Source organism: Musa acuminata, chromosome BXJ1-4 (genome assembly GCF_036884655.1).
Source record: "Musa acuminata AAA Group cultivar baxijiao chromosome BXJ1-4, Cavendish_Baxijiao_AAA, whole genome shotgun sequence".
Classification (NCBI taxonomy): domain Eukaryota; kingdom Viridiplantae; phylum Streptophyta; class Magnoliopsida; order Zingiberales; family Musaceae; genus Musa; species Musa acuminata.
This window is the reverse complement of record NC_088330.1, coordinates 41245861-41262411: the sequence shown is the minus strand read 5'-3', so window position 1 is coordinate 41262411 and position 16551 is coordinate 41245861. Positions and strand designations below refer to the sequence as shown.

The 16551-nt window shown below is 36.0% G+C and overlaps 1 protein-coding gene across 1 annotated transcript; it reads right to left on the bottom strand.

Annotated features, from left to right (window-relative positions):
• Nucleotides 1-700: 700 nt before the first annotated feature.
• LOC135671001 (protein HLB1-like) lies at nucleotides 701-16482 on the bottom strand. The gene is made up of 14 exons (XM_065178824.1): nucleotides 15957-16482; nucleotides 13678-13773; nucleotides 13051-13120; nucleotides 12434-12544; nucleotides 10538-10621; nucleotides 9470-9520; nucleotides 7689-7718; nucleotides 7516-7578; nucleotides 7320-7385; nucleotides 7029-7157; nucleotides 6251-6286; nucleotides 3196-3315; nucleotides 1863-2048; nucleotides 701-1157 (listed from the first exon to the last, which is right to left on the bottom strand). Exons 1-14 carry the CDS (start codon nucleotides 16376-16378, stop codon nucleotides 1047-1049), a joined length of 1575 nt encoding a protein of 524 aa, XP_065034896.1. The 5' UTR covers nucleotides 16379-16482; the 3' UTR covers nucleotides 701-1046.
• Between the last annotated feature and the right edge of the window lie 69 nt (nucleotides 16483-16551).

Genomic DNA, 16551 nt, shown 5'->3' with positions numbered 1-16551 from the left:
CATTCTCCCAAGCCGATCACGGATGAATGGTGATGGTTGAGAAGGTAAACGATAAGGAGGGGCACGATGTCAACCTTGGTGAGAGAGGTGCATATCTCTGAGTCCTACTTTCGGTAGGTCAGAAATCTTTATAGTAGCTTCGGTATCAGACTTTGATTCTATGACGATAAAATGCTGATGCAAATGTAGAACGATGAAAGAATCATTTGACAACTGCATCGGCATCGACATCGACGCCAAACAAAATCATCATCCGTCGCCCGTGATGCTATCTACCACTGCTAATTAGAATGTTAAAATTATCTTTTTACTTTTTATTTTCATGTTTTCATCGATAAAACTAACATCATTAGGATAAATGAAACTAGATATTTAACTTTTATAACTATAAAAATGTCAATATATCTTTGATGTAGACAATAGAGCAAACACAACAATCCAAAGAGAGGCTAATTGGAAAAGGAATTGCACAACCTTCAAATTATTGTGAAAATACTGCAAAATATATAATATCAGTAGGCCAGCATTAGTTGCATCATTTCTCAGCTGGTGATCTGATGAAGCGAGTCCGTGGATCTCTAGTCCAGAAGGTCTCGATGCCTTAGAGTACAGATGTAATACATCTCTAGTCCATTGCCTGAATCAAATCATACCACTAATTGAAAACTCCAGCTACATAGATGAACATTCTGTTGATACATAATAAAAAGAAGATAAGATCCTATTTTGTCTGAAAATTTGGAAGAGACAAACTGCTGTCACAATCAATAATTAAGCTGTTGTACAAAATACTCAATTGCCAGAAAAGCGTAAAGGATATTCTTACTAGTATGTAAACGTACAAATACCTTAGTTATAAACCTATGGGACACATTAAAAAGGATTGCAGGCCACCATTATGATTCAAAATTACTATTACACAAATATTGAAATGCCAAACAGTAAAAGACTTGATTATAAAAGTATGAGAATTCAAGCACCATCGATCTCACGGTGAGATGGAATCAGAATTTTTTTCCCATATGCAATTGCTTCAACTAGGACAATCAACCGGTTATGATGCCAGCAAGAATATCGCTCTTTCCTCTCGCAAAAATGGTGTAGACTAGGCGGATTGCGTCTAGCCATCCGTACAGAGACTCCCATGTATCAGCAATCTGGTACAATAGTAAATGAGACATTATAACTTTTGGAACCCTCGATAGAAATTGATCTGATTCACAAGCGATCACAAGCACCAAAAACTCAATGCTGTCAAAGTTTACACTGACAATACAGCAGGTGCCAATTTCTAGCCAAGGATAAGTATTCGTAAGAGATTTGCCCAAAAACTTAAATGCCTAGTTAACATGTTCTTGTTGGTTGAGTTTAAAGACCTGAAACCATGGAGAAATGCAACCTAAAGAGTCTAGGGGGAAGTACTAGCAGGTGCCAATTTCTAGCCAAGGCCAAGTATTTATAAGAGAGATTTGCCCAAGAACATAAATGTCTGGTTGACATGTTCTTGTTGGTTGAGTTTAAAGACCTGAAACCATGGAGCAATGTGACCTAAAGAGTCTAGGAGGAAGTACTAGCAGGTGCCAATTTCTAGCCAAGGCTTAAGTATTCATATGAGAGATTTGCCCAAGAACATAAATGTCTAGTTGACATGTTCTTGTTGGTGAGTTTAAAGACCTGAAACCATGGAGCAATGTGACCTCAAGAGTCTAGGAGGAAATACTGGTAAAGGGAGTAGCACCGATCCTAAAGAAAAAACCTAACCAAATAAGCCAATGTAACACAAAGGCAAAGGATGAGAAAATTAAATGTGAAAAGCAACCAATAATTTCTTCCCTTGACATGCCGGGATGTGGGGCACTCACCAAGTAAATTGGGCCATTAATTGTGTCAATGCAAAGGCCAGCACCTCCTGGTAGAGTAAGGTCAGCACAGGCTGAGACAGAAACAATGTCACGGATATCAACTTTAACTAGTGATTTATCAATCGGCGGGGATCCTCGTGACCTTCCAGGAGGACTCTGTGATAGATGCTTGTCAACCCTACGTACCTGGTAAAGGTAAGATTTGAGATATTGTTGTTAGGATCAAGAAATATATTTCACCAAATCTATCCTGAATTGCTACTTAAAAGTAGAAATATTCACAATAAAGAAAAGAAATATTTTTCTTGAACTCATTCATAGACAAGCAGCTATAGTAATTGAATGAAGCAGCCTTTTTCAGTACATAATATCATTTGCCCATAAAGTATCAGTAGTCTATCAACTACACCTTTCAGCTCAGCAAGCAACATAGTTCTAAATAGTTAAATCATATTCTTGTGGAACCTATGGATTTGCATTTACAGGAATAATGGCAATGAGTACAAATATAAATTCTCTCTCTATCTTAACGCACCAAAAACATAAGATTGCTATGGCATTCAGAAAATTTTTACTAGATAATCCCTTGAGATCATCAGGTGATGAAGGTTACACATGTTTCTCTGATCATATGCAGAAATCAATTTGGTCTTACAGACAAATTGGTGTAGATGCTAGCATTTAAAATATACTTTTCTTTTCTAAATGACACATCAAAATATAATTATTTTGCTCATGGATATGCTGGAAAAGGTGGATCAACATCCATGACAGAAGAACCAAACTCAACTGAAGTAAGAGATCATGACATAAGTCGATCATTCCTTCCAAATAGGAGTACTAGGAAAGCCCATGAGGGGATGGCATCTTCTCTAGTGACATAGAGATCATTTTCAACAGGAAAAACATAGCAAAAATTTACTCATGTAGAATTTTGATAAAAGGATTTTTTTATGGGCTTATGAGGCATGGTAGTTTAATGGAAGAATAGAATCAACAGGGGGAACTAATGGAAGTGTGAGACATAATAAAAAGAACATGAAGGACAAAAAAAATTCGATCAAAAGAAAATAGTGGATTGTTTAGTATTTCCTAGAAGAAATAGTGCAAAATTATCCTGGTCTAGCAATATTGCTGGCAGATATTAAGATGGTTACTTCCTATGAATTTAGGTAAACAGTTGCCTTCGTTTTTGATACAGAAACAGCTTAAACCAACAACAAGTTTTAAAGATACGGTGACAAAAACAAATTACTCTAATTAATCTTGGAATAAGCAAGAAAACCTATATTATCATCATCTCTTTATTTAGAACAATGCCTTGCAACCTGACCTGCTGAAGTCCCTCATGATTCAAAACAAACTGGGACCTTTGCCAATCTTTATGAGGCGCAATTGGAATATGTGCAGGTTGTGCAGTTAAATAACCAACTTTGAAGTAAGGTAAAGGAAGCTGTCAAGAAGAAAAATAACAAACATCAATAAACAGTGACATCAATGATAAATCCAACAACTATCTTATGCTATGTCAATTTCTCATATAACAATAGAGCAGCATATCAATGATGATAATAACCCCATACAGGATTATAGAATATTAAATTTAACGATTTCATATATGCACTATGACTAGCAAGCTATGTACACAAAACTGACTATTAAATTAGCAAAATGAAATTGCTTCCCAACAGGTGCAAAAGAATATTGAAAAGCATGTAACAATATTTAAAGTGACAAGCAAACTAAAATGATAATTATTAATTTGCAGAAGGTTGAAAAATAAGATTTTTTTACCTTTTATGGACTATACATTTGAATTATAAGTCTAACTGAAGGTATCAATATTCTTCCTTGTCTAGTGCTACTTAAATCATCACAACAGAACAAAATTTAAATTTATGTAGTTGACTTTAATTTGACCCACTTTGCTGATGTTCACCCAAGCTTTGTAAAGGATAGGAAAACCAAAGGATTCTCTACATTCAAACCACCTCCACCTAAGAAACATAAAAAATAATTCCTTTAATTACCTCCCTCAAAGTTGATCTTCATTCTATAAATAAGATTACTTATTACGTTCTTGTCTCTAATTTCAAGAGTTTCTTCAGATGCAATAAAAAGTAACATATCTGAAATTGGTTGACAGGGACTCTGATTACAGAGCTTTGGTTTCTAGACTGTATCCATAGAATCAAGCCAAAACTTAGAGTTCACTGGTCAAAGATCAAAATAGAATGGTAACAGTAATGTGGAGAAATTATTATCTCTTTGAAGCTCTTCTTGTCACTTGTGTACTTGTACAAAAGGTTCCAAGGGATATTTTAAATGGATTATTCAAAATATATAATTTTTTTTGTGAATACCCCAGTGATTTAAAGAGGCGAGGCGAGACCCGAGCACTTCGTTTCATTTCCAGGTGGCGCGCTTCAAAGAGGTGCCGCCTAGGCGCTCGCCCGAGCCCAGGCACCGGGCGCTTCAGGCGAGCGCCTGGGTTAAACCAAGCGACCGAACCAGCGGTTTAGGTCTAGTTCGATCTCCGGTGCTTTACTTGGTTCAATCGAACCAACTAAAGCACCGATATCAGCGCGACTTCCCCAACCCTAACCCTGCTCGTCGTTCACGCTGCTCGCTGCCGCTGTCATTGTCGCCACTCGCCGCTCCCACTACTCGCTGTTGCCGCTACCACTGTTGCCATTGCCGCTGCTCGCTTTTGCCGCTGCCATTGTCGCCGCTCCTGCAGCCGCTGCTCGCCGCTATCACTGTCTCTATCGCTGCTCTCGCTCCCGCCGCTCGCTACTATCAATGCCACTGTCATCGCTCGCCGTTGCCGCTACCATTGCCGCTCCCGCTTTTCTCAGCACCCTCGGTCTTCCCTTACACTCTTCTCTTCTCTTTCGCTTCTCCTCTTTCGAAATCGAAAGTATACTGTTAACAGTATACAATATACTATTAACTGTATCTTAATTTAATAGCATATTTTTATTTAAAATTTTAAATAATTATATTTATTAATTATATTATATATTTTTATATTTTAACGCCTCACTTCGCTCGGGCGAGCGCCTAGTGCCTCGGGCGTTTTTGGACCGTGGCGCCTTTTGACGCCTAGCGCTTTTTAAATCACTGGAATACCCCACTAAAGTTGGATTGCTTGCTCTTTATATTTTTCATTCTTTTTCATGTATGTTTTCGTTCAAATAAGTCCACACAATCTGATATTTGGAAGGGTATTCATGAAAGTATGTTAATTTAAGATTTAATTATGATAGTGCAGAAGAATATCTACCACATTGACAACTTAAAGAGGATTTCTGTGAAATTATGAGTGAGCAGATGCACAGGCAGAATATGAATTTTGTGGAACAGAAGCCAAAATAGAATGTTTCCAACTTGTTCTTCAGTAAACGGAAGAATGTTTTAAATAAATTGAGTCTTGGTGTAATTCAGCTGAAGTTTATGCTATTTGAAATAAAAAATAACTGTTTCAAACAAAGATCAAGTTTAATGTTATTCTATGTTACCCTGAAATTTTTGCCTGTTTCGTGTACACACCCAGTCACTTGGACATTGTTCTACTAGTATCCAAGAAGCAAACAAAGACTACCACAAAATAACCACATGGGTCCATGCAACTTAGATCACAGTATGAGAACTGTTCTACTATAAAATTCTGCAACTCTCAGTGCCAACAATACACTTCGAGAAGGCATTCACGCGAGAGGTTGACAATAGTTCAGAGCCCGGATTCAAGTATTGGACTGTGCCACCCAGCACAGAAAAAGAAACTATCATAGTGAGTAAATTCTACCTAAAATACACCTGTTTGGCTAATAAAAAAGGAATCTTTAAACGGTCCTTTAGCAACCAAGAACAAGGGTTTGGAAAAAGCCCTTGAGCTATTTTGGTTAAGAATCATATCATTCCATTAAAGCAGCCAACTGCTGCAGGTCGTGCTGCCAAGATTTAACACCTTGATTTGAGTAGACAAAAATAGAGATTTCTAGATATTTATATGACCTCAAAATCTAGCTAGCATACAAATGCATTGGCTACAGCAATAAATCATCTTGGGTGTATTACATGTTACAGCACGATATCCATTAATGGCAAGGCACAACATTCTTGTTCAACAGGGCATTAATTCCAACAACAAAATCAATCATTACAATTTCAGCAGAAGAAAACAGACAGGTAACAGTTAATAGTTGAGCCTCCAGAGGTAAATTTTATAGATGAGCACACTTCTGCCATCAGAGGTATTTTATAAAATTTTATGAAAAACCTACAATGTTAATTTGCTAGTTTCTAATGCTGTTACTAGTTAATATCAGTTAATCTAACATATAATAACTGACAATTTAACAATATTGTGGGAAAAAACAACTGACCATTGAACGAACTAGTCTCAAGGCACTGTGATAAACCTGCATGACAATGGGGGGATCAAAGTTAATCAAAATACATTCTTCAACTAACACTCTAGAATAAATCACAATAACATTGATTTCATAAAATGTCACAGAGATGGAAAATTAGTTACAATCAAAAAGTGCCTTGCAGAATCTCAAAGTGATGCACAAAGATGCATGGCATGCACATATGGACTTTATGAAACTTTTGGAGAAATCATTGAAATGAATGCAGATTGCAAGGGACAATACCAGCCACCACAAACCAAGGAAAATCACAGAGATGAGAAAAGAACTGTGGAAAGAATGCCATGGTGAAATGTTTGAACCCTAAACCAATAGTTAGTAATTTGATAAAGGATCATGATAATCAGAGATTCAGAAAGCAAAAACAAAAATGCAACAAGCTGTAATACTCTCTAATGCTCCCCTTAAAGATATGTTGAAACATATATGAAATGTTCTCAGCTATAGATATACAACAATGGAACAACTTAACAAACACAGGCAGAGATTTGGTTGATTACAACACAAGAACTGACTAAAGATGAAGTTGCGAAGGAACTCTACATATCAACGTCAATAGCAAAACAGAAAGCATAGTAAAATGGTTAAAGTAACATGACTCTAGGAAGTAGACGCATTGAAGAAGCTTGAAATTGGAAACATGTATTCCTGAGCAAGGATTAATCTTAAATCTTCATGACTTGAAATAATAAGTCAAGAAATTGATGGGAATCAGAAGGCAGAGGTATACCGAGTAATTGGGTTTTAAAGCATGAGCAGCTGCAATATATATGGCTGACTGACTATAAAGCTCATCAGGAGAGACTTCTTTCGCATTGATGGGTCTTCCAGATCTAAAAGTGTCCTCAGCTAAGCCATACTACAATAAAGAACAGAGATATGATCAGATTCATTCACCTTTCAATATTCCGTAGGCAGAGAATTAATAGTAAAGTATACTATTTTCCCTTTGGTAGGAAATTTGTCACCAAGTGTTGCAAAAGAAAAATATGGAATATAGCAGTAAGAAGTAAGGACTAACCAAAACTGTCCCAAGGTTGTAAATTGCTCGATGAAAATCAAATTGTAGTTGGATGGCTGCACGGAACTACAAGATATCTTAATTATTAACTCATCATAACTAAAGCAAGAAAAGAAAATACCTGAACTGTGTGTAGCCATGAATTCTAAAAAGAATATCATGTCTAGCAATATATGCCAATGCTTCATGGTGTTACCTTACTTATAGCTGTTTTTATAATAGTCTGCTTCTCCCGTACAGGAACTATTGCACCAAGTTCCTGCAACATTATTTTGTAAACAGGCATCAATTTAATAATCTTAATAACATAAGAAACCAGCATAAATTACTTCTAAAAGAAGTTATGGTAAGAAATACAAATCACAGTACCTGCAGAGCAAGCCCCCAGTTGTTAAGGGCCTACAATAAAAAAAAAAAGAAAATTAAAGATGATACCTCTTGTGCTTTAAATAACTAGTAGTTGATAAGCACTCCAACAATTAAGAGTAAAAACACTCGAATAAAGATCCTGAATTTTGCCAAACTTTGATGGAAAATATGTTAATCAGAAAAAAGTGAAATATTGAAGAGAATAAAGATAAATTGGAAATGAACACATAACTGCATAGAACTGTGACCACCATAAAGCAGTATTATGACACTTTACACTGAAGCATTTCCTAGACAACAATAGAAAGGTTGCTGAAAACTGAAAAAATCACATTCCGAACAAGGAATCAAATATTGGTTTGCACCAGACATACCTATTGGCTATAGTGGACCAAGCTATCGCCACTATATAGAACATCATCTACCAGCCAGTATGTGAAACCTGATCACATTTTGCCAATTGCCACATCGAAAAGAGCTTTGTTTGGCTCAAATGTTATGTGACAATAGTTTTAGATCTCACAAGCCAAACTGAAGGTGAACACGAAGAGGCAGTTGGTCGGAGGTCCAACTTTAAACATTTTGTTTAGCATGATGTATCCTGATGTATGTAATATTACTCATAGAACAAAAACTCTGATTTTAGAACATTCAAGTCATCAGCAATAGCACAACAAGATAACTGACTTTGAATCGACCAGAACTGATTTCTTGTCCTATCCACAGAATGTTGTTTTGTAGTCCATTGAAAAAATGGTGCCCCAAACAAAGTCGAAAAATATAATCATCCTGCAACAATTCTTTCTATATTTGTCCAGAATACTTCAAGCTAGTTCAAGTTATGGGTTGCAAAACCGACCAGTTCAGTATGGTTCAACCACTATTTACTGGTCTGAGTGCTAATTAATTCACAAAGCAACTAAAATCGGGCGATCTAGTTTGTTCTCTAATATGCATAATATTTTTTTTTCCTTTTAATCCTGTGCTGGGGCTTGGACGCAACTCCTTGTGAGGATAGCCACCACTGTGACTTCTCTCCATCCGTTGCCACCAGCAGGCCTGCTGCCTGCATGTCTGCTGATGCTTGCATGTCCACCACCCGCTCCAGTAGACCTCCTCCACCTTCCTCTTTCTTCTTCCTCTTCTTCCTTTCTTCTTCCTCCTCTCCTCTCCCTCTCGTAACAGTATCATGGTACGCAGCGGTGTAGCTAAATGCCAACTACCAACATTTTTTTAAAAATAAATGCTCTCCTGTGAGTGGAGCTGAATGAAGCCAAATGTCTGCATCAGTCAATTTGACCAGGTTGGCTAAGTATCTTATCATGTAAGGTTGTCAGAAGTACAGTCAGCAAGTGAAGATAATGAACAGATGAAACAAAAGACAAGATTTGATGACTGCTTTTAAACTTCAGCATGATCCATCAAAACTTCTAATAGATCCTAGAATATTTTTGGTCTCCAGAGGTAGCCCAGTGCATGTTACCACCAATGCAGGATCTAAGGAAGATCAGAATATATAACCTTATGGCTGCAAGTACAGAGGTTTCTGTGACTCGCACACTAAAACTTGGATCATAAAGGAACAACCTAATCTTCATACAAAGGTTCTTTCCCTTGTAACGTACCAACTGCATTGGGATCAATAGACAAAACAAAAATAGGATAACTGTTAACAAGCTAAGCAGGAAGGCTCATGATGAAACAGAAAAGCAATATTGGCAGGTAGTACGAGCATAGATGAAAATAAATAAATAAAGGAATAATGTAAGGATATAGCAGACCTGTGGGCTGTTCCAGTTAAGCTGAACAGCTTTCTCATATTTTTTTGTTGCCTATAGAACAGAAGATTTTGATGTTACTACAGCTGCCATTAAACTTCAAAAGTACAACAGTGGGAAGGAAATTCTAAGAAAACAATGTTGAAGAAAACGTTAGAAAAATTAGGAAGTTAGTAGCTATGAGAAATCCAATGACAATTACTTGTCCCTACATAGTTGCATCTGCTTGGAATTATCTTTCCTTTAGGCTATGCATCTTTCAATTTGTGCAAAGTGGCAAGTAGATTCACACCAAGGAATGACATGGACCATAGAAAATCCTGATGAATCAAACAATGGATGAGATGATAATTTGGGAACCTTTAGCCAGCTTTGGCAAAAGGACAGTGTGATTGTGACCTATATCTCATTTCTCAGAAGCTTCCAGCTTACACAAGTCAAGCAAACAAGTCATTGCTCATGATCCCCAATCCGTTGTTTGTTTCACATAAGAAAATTCGCAACAAAATCCATCTAATTTCTTCAGCATATTAAAATGATCTTCAATTAAACTTGCAACAATTAAATTTTTGGAAGAAAAGATTAGAAAAACAATTTCACCTTAAACAATATAACCCATGGAAACAACAGTTTAAGAGGAAGGAAAGGATAGCAAATAACCAAAAAAATTCTCTAGGAGGAGCAGGAGAAGCCACAGCTGTTTGCAACAAGAAAAACAAGTCTTCAAGTCACATGTTTTCAGATTCATTCATTTAATCAGTTTTTTCTTTGACATCCAAGAGAGTAAAATCCCATGAGACAATATAACTGTTTAATGTATAAATGTCAGACTAACTTCTCAACGGTGTTTGGGCAACACAAACGATGATCTTCACATTGTGTTTCGGCATAACTGTTTAATGTATAAATGTCAGACTGTCCACAAAGCTGTAAAGAGAGTGAAGGATTAAAATCTGACCATTGTTTAGCTATGGGATTTAAACCTCTATTGAATGAAAAACTTCAAAATCATTTGGAAAGCTAAAAGAAACAACATAGAGGTTTAAAAATACCAGACTAGTTAAGTTTTACCTGTTGCCATAATTCTTCAGCCTCCTTGGTACGCCCACGCATCTTAGCACGATCGGATATAGCAATAGCCCAATTATAATATGCCTAAAGAAGAGCAGTATACAATCAAAGCATGGTAAGCTACTTGCTGCTATATAAAGATCATATACAAAGCTGAACTTAATAAAAATTTCACAAAAAAATTAAGGTGAAATACCCGGATAAGGTGCAAATGTCTTCAAAATTTAAAAAGTACATGGGAATTCCTTAAGTAACAAGTCCCAATAAGGTAGTAAGGGTCATAGAAGTACAAAACAAACAAATAAATGATACCCTAAGAAGAACATAATCAGGTGATTTAGGTCGTTACTCGATACGTTCATCGAACTTAAGCATGAATGTACAGGGAGACAAGAGGGCCATTGGTACCCACCCCCTCCCACCAAACAACAATATCAGGTATAATAGAAACAATATGGCTGGCACATGCTGCTTTTTATTTTAATTTTTTAACCAAAAGAAAGTATCTTATGCAAGCCCTTCATTATTTCCCTATGAGAAAAGTGGTACATATTACCTTCCACGAGAAAGTTTTACGTATCATAGCATACAGGGAGTACAGCTGCATACTTACTAGCCCAGAATCTAAAGAGAAGGAATCCTAATTTTCTTAAATCTTTTGACAAACCATTTCAGTCATTGAACCACAACTGACTTGAATTTCAGCTAGGTAATGGCTAATCTTTGAACCCACTCCACTTAAAATATTAAAACAGTGCTTTCTGCCAATGGTACAGTCTCCAGTGTTCTTGCAATACAAGTTGTGTTAGTCTCCTACAGTAAAGGATATCATAAGCCAAACAAATATCATCAAAGCAGAAGCCAAAAGCATGGTGAGTATTGTTAATGGCCCCAGGAACACGTTTACTTTTCTTTCCCCTTCCTCCTTTTTCTCCCTTCCTCTTTTTAACTGCATTTTCCTGGCATATCCGTGTCAGTCTGATACTGTACCATACCACATCATAAATCCATCTATTGGCCAACATGTTGATGTGTAACAATAATGTGATCCTTGACCATAAACACATGGCATATCCTTAACATAAAAAACATATATTGATAGACTAGAAAAACAACAAAAAAAAGTCTTCCAACACAAGCATGAACTTGAATTGTTAATGCATTCATTACATGGAAATATACTTTTAATATATTGAAGTAGCAGTCTACCAAGAAGTGGTGAGGAAAATAATTCATATAGGAAATAGGAACATTTACTTCATATCAAATTTCTTGGTATCTTTAGTCTTACAATGCTGCATGCCATACACCAAACATTATAGAGAATAGCTAAGCAGATAATAAAGGTCACTTTAATCACTAGTCGCAAGGTTTCATCGGGCATCTTATTCCCAACAAAGCACTTAAACACATTGGAGTGGTGATATCAGAAAAGAGGTGGGCGGCGATCGACGATTGGGCAACAACGCTAAGTGAGAAGATCAAGAGGGGACTTTATTTAAATTATACAAACATATATTTTTTTTAAGATCTGACACCACTGCCTGAAATGGGATGGTCCGCATACTAGCACATCCAACCTGGTAAATACCAGTCGGGATGGACTGGTCTAGGCAAATTGAGTTCCATGCTTACAATGCACTGTCACTTTTTGTTACACCTCTCTCACCAAAATATGTTATACGCATAAATATATTGTCATAGCTGCAAAAAAGTATACAGAGATTCTTCTGCAAAACTTTTTCATTTCGTTGGCATCAAAGTTGCATGCTATCTGACCACAGTATTATTGCACAAAATCAAGAATCAGAACACAACAGAATAGCATTTTTCCTGACATACATTTGCAGTATTTCAGTGTAGTGGAGCTACAATAACTAGCATGAAGATACTCACATCATAAAGAGTAGGACAATGCCGTGTGGCTTCCTCGTACTTTTTGCAAGCCTCCTCAAGTAAGGCATCTTTAGAAGAAACAGAATCTGGGCCAACGTTGTCAGCGCTCTCCTGCATTTGATCATAAGATATGCAAAAAAAGCAGATAACTAAATTAAGAGATTGCTTTCATATTTTCCACATGGTTAAAAAGAAGAAAAATATCATAGTAGCTTCCATGTTCTTGACTGATAAGGTAATTGGAAATCTTTTACACACCACATTTTGCTTATCATGTTCATACCTCTGATTTGTAACAAGAAAAATAAAGATTCAATGAAATTAGCACCACAGAACTTAATCACTCAGAATTTACAAGAGAATTAGAAAGTAGTTGTCATGCACAATGATTTGGGCATTCAAGACAAACTTCACTAACATGTAACAACAAGTTGACTTCCCAAAGAGTAATGTGTTGTCAATGCTACTTTTGTGACATGCTAGTATCTCAATTATATGGAGTTGGACATGGATATTGCCTGCCCTTGAGCTTTGTTTAAGGACATTTAGGCAGTATAAGTACATTGATCTGCTAAGCATAAAAAAAATATTAGGCTTGAAGATGACAAAAATCATACCTGGAGAACCAATGCCCAGTTGTACAATGCATCATGGTCTTCTGGATTGCTCTCAATTGCACTAACATACCTACAAAAGTTACAAAGAAGCCATTGATATACAAGAAAATATCTTCAGGCATCAGTACAAGCATGCCCATTTTCCATTTTACATAATGCATATTGGAATTAAGTTGTCAGGGATCCTATCATAAAACAACAATTAATCCGCTGCAGGGTCTACAGAGGCCAGGCTGTTGCAGACTTAATGCCCACTTATGGAGATGTTACTTATTTACATGATTCAGAACCATGAATAACTAATGCAATTAGCAAGGCAATATGTATCGCAACAGCATGCAGCAAAAAATAGTTTTAACTAGCATATACTCCAGCCAACAGCATACTGATTGAATTACAATAATACCAACAATTAAAAAGTCTAAAAAAAATGAAAAAGAAAGAATGATAAATTAATGAGAAATATTCTTTGCTATCATCATCCTGTCAAGAGACAGGAGAACAGGATGAAGTATTACTACAACAAATATATCAAATGAATAAAAAATGTGCAGAAGATTTTACATTATAAGAAAAGTTCAAATTCCTTCGAAACAAAAGAAAATGACCATTGGATATACAACTTACTTTTTAGCTGCATACAAAAGTATCCGTTGTCGAGAGCGACCTTCCTCATCAACACCAGTTACTTTATTGATTAAATCCATTGAAATGTCATTCTGGCTGTAACAGGAGTGATAAGAAGATTATAATCTCATCTCACTCATTTCATCAGTTTTTCCTTCAAAAAGAGATATTCAGTAGTAATAGCATCTGCCATCTAAATGATGCACTGAAGTAGACAAGATATCCAAATGCATGAATTTTCATTTCAAGAAACATAAAGCATTAAGCATCTAAAACTCTAAGATCATGATCTATGCGAGAAAAGGAATAAACGATGATAACTGAGATTAGGTAGAGAAAGATTAACCAATAGATAATAAGTTTTTGTTCTTGTTTATGAAAAAGAATCTTTTGGAGAGCTGTACCACAAAATTAAGCTGCCATCAAGGGGAAATGCATGCATTTAATAACTGACCATATACTGTATTACTATTCTAAAACATCATGTTTTAAGAATTAGCAAAATTATAAAAATGAGGAGAAATTTAAAAGATATAAAGAATATAAAAAAGAGGCTAAAAAGCAGTTAGTATGACAAGATATAAAGCTTATGATAATTTTGATAATAAATTAGGCACTAAAGATGGTAAAAAGATATATATTGGATTACTAAAAATAGGAAAAGAAAGTGTAAGGATTAAGGTAATATTAGGTGCATTGAAGACGAAGATCAAAGAATACTTGTTATTAATAACGAAATTAAGGAAAGATGATGAAATTATTTTTATAAATTATTTAATGAATATTCCACACAGAACTTAGATTTAATGATAAATAATAGTGGTAGAATTAATAATCATAAATTTGTTCGTAAAATTAGAGTTAGTGAAGTAAAAAATACATTAAAAAAGATAAAAATAGTTAAGAGTGTGAGACATGATGGTATCCTTATTGAGGTATGAAAAAGTTTAGAAGATAGGAGAGTAGCTTGGTTAACTGGTTTATTTAACAAAATCATGAGATTCAGAAAAATGTCTGATGAATAGAGAAAGAATTTCTTAGTGTCAGTTTACAAGAACAAGGGTGACATATAAAATTATTCAAATTATAGAATTATTAAAATCATGAGTCATACTATGAAACCTTGGGAAATAGTTATTGAAAATAGAATAAGATTTGAAATAAATATATCTGAAAATTAATTTGGTTTTATGCCTGGAAGATATATAAACAAAGATTTAAGTGGTCTAAACTTGACTAAACATATGGTTTTTTACAGATCTCAACGACGGCAAAAGATCCATATAGCTGACATCAAACAATTGGGACTTATGATCTTGTTGTTGTTGTACACTGCAGTACTATTACATGGAGCAATCATCATATACATCAAATATCATGCACATATATCACATATCAAGGACATCTGGTTTGATGTTATTTTATAAAATAAATTGTTATGTGAAACATATATAGCATATGTTTTTAACAGTTTTTAATCATAGTTGGACAAACATTTCTATAAGAATAAACCAGCTACTTCCATAACTATATCAGAAAATATTTTTTGAACACTCTTAAGAGTCATTCACAATGCCACAGGCTGTCTGATCCAACTTTTGGCATCGTAAGTGAAATCTCAGACCCCTATTATTCTCCACTATTCTTTTCATTTTCTTCCTAATTGCCATTGTGAGGATCCAGCTCCTCACCTAGTCTAGGTGATTTTATTTACTATCTTAATCAACCTGATCAAGATTCTTAGACTTTAATAGCCAAAGCAAGTTAATATCATAGAGAAAACCAGCCTAATCAAGTTGTGTATTCGTTGATGGTAAAGATTCCTTCACATTCTTGCATTTCAAAACTGCATTTGAAAATTGCATTTCAGTAGTTTTTCCATAAAAACTTTTAGAATTAAAAATTCAACTCATGCCTTTGACTCTGATTTCTTAATCCTTGTTTGTAATAGCATCATGCACAGTATCTAAGATGGAAAAATTATATGTATCGGTAAAATGTCAAATGACATTCAACACAATGTTTAGACTCACAAAACCATTAAACTTCTTGATGAAATAGAGTATCATGCAAATATAGTATTTTGCAAAATTATTACATGTATTTCCAACATTGATGAAAAAAAAATACAAGTAAAACTGCCCAATTGCCTCCAAGAAAAGCATTAAACACCAATTATAGAAATCACATTATGATTCAAGTGACAAGTGCTATGAGCTAAGATCTACAGAGGCCTGTCCAGATCAAGACACTGCGAAGAGAATCAAAGGAGCACAAACCTAAAAGAGGACCTCCCAGCAAAGCTATTCCTCTGAGCATCGCTACCATCATCTTTTGTCGGATCCATCGACCAAGATCTGTCATCCTTCCCCCCAGCAGCCTCCTTCTCTTCTTCCTTGAGTTCGTCCAGAAGCTCCCGCATCGTGAACTTGCGGATCCCGCTGCCGTTTGAAGCGTCGGCTTCCACACAGGGCGAGGGTTCCTTCTCATCTCTCTCCACCTCGATCACGCCTTCCTTGACATCCAACGTCGGTTCTATCTCGCCTTCTTTGGCCTCGCACGGCAGTCCGATCTCGCGCCCCTTGGCATCCAACGGTAGCTCGATCTCGCTTCCTTTGGCTTCGACCGGGGAATTGGATCCAGCATCGACTTCATTCGGGAGATCGGAGATGTCGTCCTTCTTGTGCTCCGCCTCCTCCATTGACGGGATCGAACGGATTAAGGTGTACTCTCTCTTGTTACAGAGGGGGCAAAAAGCGCAGTTCAAATGGCGACACTCGAGGACTGTTATTTTCCCACTTAAGCCTTCCAATAAATATATCTGTTATATCATTTATAAGTATTCTGCCGTAACGTATGAGAACACTATCGGGC